The sequence below is a fragment of the Aegilops tauschii genome, chromosome 5 (assembly GCF_002575655.3).
Source record: "Aegilops tauschii subsp. strangulata cultivar AL8/78 chromosome 5, Aet v6.0, whole genome shotgun sequence".
NCBI classification, from domain to species: domain Eukaryota; kingdom Viridiplantae; phylum Streptophyta; class Magnoliopsida; order Poales; family Poaceae; genus Aegilops; species Aegilops tauschii.
In genome coordinates, this window is record NC_053039.3 from 24526098 (window position 1) to 24531791 (window position 5694).

General features: G+C 43.5%; 1 protein-coding gene across 1 annotated transcript; it reads left to right on the plus strand.

The window, feature by feature from the left end:
- Window positions 1-4494: 4494 nt before the first annotated feature.
- LOC109744335 (thaumatin-like pathogenesis-related protein 3) lies at window positions 4495-5287 on the plus strand. The gene has a single exon (XM_020303446.4). It carries the CDS (start codon window positions 4547-4549, stop codon window positions 5060-5062), a length of 516 nt encoding a protein of 171 aa, XP_020159035.1. The 5' UTR covers window positions 4495-4546; the 3' UTR covers window positions 5063-5287.
- Window positions 5288-5694: the final 407 nt, after the last annotated feature.

Consider the following 5694-nt stretch of genomic DNA (forward strand, 5'->3'; position numbering starts at 1 on the left):
CATGTTGGAGGACATCGTTGAGCTATGATCACCGTGTAATAACCTTGCAATGCCAAAGTCTGCCACACGTGCAGTCATGTCCTCGCCAAACAATACAAGCCTGCCATCCTCGCAAGCTGCGCCGGGAACCGGCACGCGCCTTCGCCGTGGGCCCATCCGTCGAGCATCCACTCATTCCACAAGGCCGCCCTGAAACTCTCCAGCAGCTCCTCGTCATCTTCGTCCGCCGCCGTTACCACCACAGGCGCTAGCAGCAGCAGGAGCATCGCCAGGCACAAAGCACGCCCATCAGAAGCTTCCGCTCTCTTATTCTCATCCGCCACGACACCAGCTGGGAAGAAGGCCTAGCAAGAGAGCGGGGAAAATACTAAATGTATTGGATTTTGCAGGCACAGTTAGCAACCATTCCGATGTAATTCCAACCCATACAACACGAATTAATCATGCACCACACACATCCACGATCGAGACGGTAATAATTGTTTTTTCTCCACACTCAACTCAAGGCAAGTTTCCAACCACAGCCTGTGTCGAGGATCGACGCATGGGCACCCCGGGCCGAAGTCCCAAGGCCGAAAGATCAGTTGAGAATGCGGCCTGTTGAAGCCCCACCAGCGTGTGCTTGGCCCATGGGCAGTAACAGCATTGCTTGAAGCAAGGGATGGACTAACTTTCGACTGTTCTATTTTTAAGGGACTGTTCTATTTCTAATTACATGCATGCGTTTATTAGAATAAAAACCCCTTCTCTCACATGGAGTATTCTCTCTAATTATCACAAATTACAAGTATACATGCACTAGAAGACAAAACTCATAGATTCTCCCTATTTCGAAAAATTAAAATGCTTTGTATCTTAAACCGTCGGTCCGACTGAAAAATCATTTTTCACATAAAAAATTGTGCGACCAGACTTTCGAAACTAGATCCCATATTAGTATGTTTTGATGACCTTTTTTTTCTGGGTAAAAGGTTACCACGCCTAGGCTACATAAGTTATCACGTCGGTGACACATAAGTTACCAAGTTGTTTAAAAATCACCGGGCATGAAAAATGGACTTCCAACATTTCTCCCCATATGCATCTACACGATTGCACTAGAGGACAAAATGCTGATGTCATCCTATAATCTTCCTATTTCGAACCTTGAAAAGTTTTTTAGAACAAACCGTTGGTCTGACTAAAAAATCATTTCACATAAAATTCATCGTGACGACCTTTAAAATTAGATCTCATGTTAGTATGTTCTGAAGACTTTTTTTAATCAAAAATCATCTAAGCCTGGGTTAAAAGTAATATATCATATATGTTGTGTGTATATTACTGTCCTATTTACACATAAATTATTGGGGGTGTTTTTCAACAACTTTTTTTTCTGGGCAAAAAACTTACCACACCTGGCTAAGTAATGTATCAGCTCTGTCGTGCATAATTACCGTGCTATTTATATATAAGAGATGTGAGGTATACTTTAAAGGTTTCTTCCCCGGGTCAAAGTTATCACAGTGTTTGTACCTAAGTTATCATGTCTGCGGCAGGTGAATTATCATGTTGTTTACATAGAAGTTATCAGGGGATGTTTCAACAACTTTTTTTCTCATGTCAAAGTTACCATGTTGTTTACACAGAAGTTATCGGGTGTGTGTTATTAGGTCAAAATTACAGTGGTGCATGTACCTAAGTTATCAGGTTAATGATGTGTCTACACTAGTGGAGAAAAGTCTAGCTATGACATGCCAGAAGTATCCTTGCTGGCGTAGACACACGACACCACTAATATGTCGTCATTGCTAAAAAGTAGTGACCGCGTTGGAGGAGACGTCAGCAGTATCCTACATCGTGCTGGCGTATCACCAGTCCAGCGCCAGCACTAAGTTCGTCATAACTCTGGCGTGTCTACTTGTCCAACGCCAGCAAATGGTTTTTTTGGTAATAAAAAAATGATCATCAACACTAGTTACTTACTTAATAGATACTACTAAACACAATATACTCATCAACACTAGGTACTTACTTAATAGATAATCATTACAGAAGAGGCTCATGAACTCAACAAGTTGATATTAAACTTCACAAAAGTTGCTTACTCAAGTACTCTAGTTACTCGATCATCATCAACTAATAAGATAAACTAGCTAGCTACTTAAAAAACTAATCTTCATCAAGGAGCATGCCCAGCTGGCGAAACTTCTTTCTATCCCCCTCTCCTTCTGTTCAGAAATGGCCTATGTCCATCTTCAGGTCAATCCTCTCAACCCTAAGGAGTCTCCTCTCCTCCTTCAGTTTATCCCGATCCTCGACGAGCTTATCCCTCTTGTCCCTAAGCTGATTAGTCTCCTGAACGAGCCGAACTGTCTCCTTGCGTAGCTCTTTAATCTCCCCCTTTAGCTCGTCATTTGCCCCTTGCACGCTCTTGATGACATATTCATAAGTGTCTAAGAAATCATTGTTGGCCACGTTCACATCGCACACCAACTTGTTGTTGCCTCCAGAATTGGCCATGATCTACAAACACAATGCGTATACGATCAAGATAATATGCAATTTCATATCACTGAATATTGACACCAATCTAAAGTAGTTCAAATATTGCAATGTATAAAACTAATTAAACAAAATAGCATGTGGTGACCTACAACAGCAAATTGCATAGGAAACTAGATATCTTGGTTATAGAGGATCAATCGATAGAAAAGCTCGACAAGTGCCAGACTTTTAACTTCCAAAGCTATTTTCTCTTTCTTCTGGAACCGGACGATAGTTATAACAAATAATCAGCCTAAAAAATTTGGACATGAGGACTTGCCCTGATTTCTAAACATAACACCTTCTATCCATTTCTACTAAATATATCAATTTCTACTAAACTAGCTTAGATCCACCAACGGAGGGAGATACACAAGTAAATAAATTCTACACTAGTAATTTATAGGAGTTCATTTTATTTATTTCTAATAATCTAGACACTGGAAATATTTCTAATAAAAATGCATTATAAATATCGGATTCTACACAATAGCAATCGGATTATCACTACAATTTCTACACAAAGCAATCCATGCAACTAACTTTGGAATCTACATGACACAAAGCAAAACCCAATATGGATCCCGGGCGCGTGGCGTGTCCGCGAACGGAGGAGTAGTGGATCTAACCTTGGTGCCGGCGAGGGGCGTCGACGGGGCGGTGGTGGGGCGGCGATGGCTTTGGTCCAGGGGGAGGACCTGTGTATACGACCGGGCGGGGTGGTGTGTGAAATGAGAGAGAGCGGTGACTTAGGTCTTTTACTAAGTTGACTCAGATATGTTATTGCTGGCGTTGGATAAAAGGGCAATGATAATCACTAGCCAAATAAAAATGGACTAATTAAGATTAATGAAAGACTTGACAATATAAAAGACTCACAATTTGAACCGTTGGTAAAGAAATAAAAGTCCTAAATTGATAAAAACGGTAAAAATAATAATGATGACTACGTATTTTGATAAAAACACTAAAAATGTCCTACATTGATCAATATTTCCATTCAAAAAAATGTAAATTGAAAATCATCAGTATTTCCATTTAAAATAATATAAATTGAAAATCATCAGCATTTTTATTTAAAATAATGTAAACTTAAAGTCATCAATATTTCCATTTCAAATAATGTAAAATTAACAAAATAAAAGACTCAAAATTACTAAAAGACTTAACAAAATAAAAGACTCTAAATTAGAACTGGTGGTAAAGAATTAAAATTCCTAAAATGATAAAAACTGTAAAAAATAATGATGACAAAAAGCATAATATAAAATTTTCATTATTTTGTGACTAGTATAATCATAAAATACTTAAAACACTTGATCAAATTAATGGAAAAATGGTTTCTGGCGTGCATAGAAAACGAACGCTAGCACTAACAAATTAACTATGGCATGCAAAGAAAACTAACGCCACCACACGCATTCCAAACGGTGAGTGCATATTGGCCAATAGATTTGTGGCAAAAAGTGTCACAGTGGAGAAGAAATTTGGGTGGATGCAACACGACACTGGAATTTTTGTATGCATGTAGTACACCTATCTAAGCGCACTTTAATTAGTCCATTCAGTAGTGAACATCAGACATTCGTGAGCTGCCATATGTTTAGTGGCATAAGCTTGGCTAGTGGACTCAAACCAAACCCACCATATTGTACGTATAATATCTTTGGTGCTCACTAAAGCAGACAATACAATACATGGATACATGGAGAAACATTTAAAAAAAGATACATGGACAAGCATGTACTACTAGACTCATTCGGACATCCCTGTCAAATGCACTCACTTTTTCCAGCCCGAAATCACTACGTAGAAACAGTTGCAAACTTTTTCCAACCATTCTCGCACGGCGATAAAGCTCAAAGATAGCGTCGCTCTCGGCGTGGCGGTAAATTTCCAAAGGAAAATGTTCACTTTTCTCTCTTGCTTCTCTTCACCCCGGTCATCTATAAATAGGCACGTAATAGCTGGTCCAAGAAAGCAGCGACACGAGCTAAGTAGTGGTACATCAAACAGAAGTATGGCGGCCTCCCCGTGGGCGCTCATCCTCCTCCTGGCCGCGGCCTTCACCGCAGGGGCCGGCGCGACGACCTTCTCCATCACTAACCGCTGCTCCTACCCGGTTTGGCCGGCGGCCATCCCGGTGGGTGGCGGCAGACGGCTCAACAGTGGCGACACCTGGAACCTCGAGGTCCCTGGCGGCACCAGCGCCGCCAGGATCTGGGGCCGCACGGGCTGCAACTTCAACGGCGACAGAGGGAGCTGCGCCACCGGCGACTGCGCTGGCGCTCTATACTGTGGCTTGTCCGGCCGCCCGCCGGCGACGCTCGCCGAGTTCAGCCTCGGCTCGCAGGACTACTACGACATCTCAGTGATCGACGGGTATAACGTCCCCATGGACTTCTCCTGCAGCACCGGCGTGGCGCTCCGGTGCCGGGACGCCGGCTGCTACGATGCGTACCATCAGCCCAACGACGTCAGGACCAAATCTTGCGGCGGTGGCAACAGGAGCTTCCGCGTCGTCTTCTGCCCATGATGATGGACATTACCATGCATGACGGGTACGAGATGCATCCAGGCATGATATATATATACACACACACATAAGAAATGTAAGTGTGCGACAATCGAGCGAGACGCACATTTTAATAAAATGTTGGATAAATGTAAGGTAAAGAATTACTAGTACTCCCTTTGATCCGTATTACTTATCGCTCTCCCTCTCGCACGACGATAAAGCTCAAAGACAAGGTGCCCGTCTCTCACTTGCTACCTCTCATCGACAAGCTGCTACGCAAACTGGCCACCTGGAAAGCCGCCCTCCGTTCGCGTGGTGAACGGCTTGCCTTGGTGAGACAAGTCCTCACGGCCATGCCAGTCCATATCTTGCTGGCCATGTCGCTGTCCCCCTCATTCTCAAGAAAGCCAACCGGATCATCCGCGATTTTCTATGGCATGGACGCAAGGATGCCTGCTCTGGCTCCTGTCTTGTTAGCTGGGCACGAGTTTGCCGTCCGATCGACCTTGGTGGGCTCGGAATCCGTGATCTACACCGCACTGGCATTTCTCTTCGGGTGCGCTGGCTTTGGCTGCATGCCTCTGACAGCTCTCGGCCTTGGTCACATCTTCAGCCGCCTTCGGACCCTGAGGCCCTGCGGTTCTTTCGCG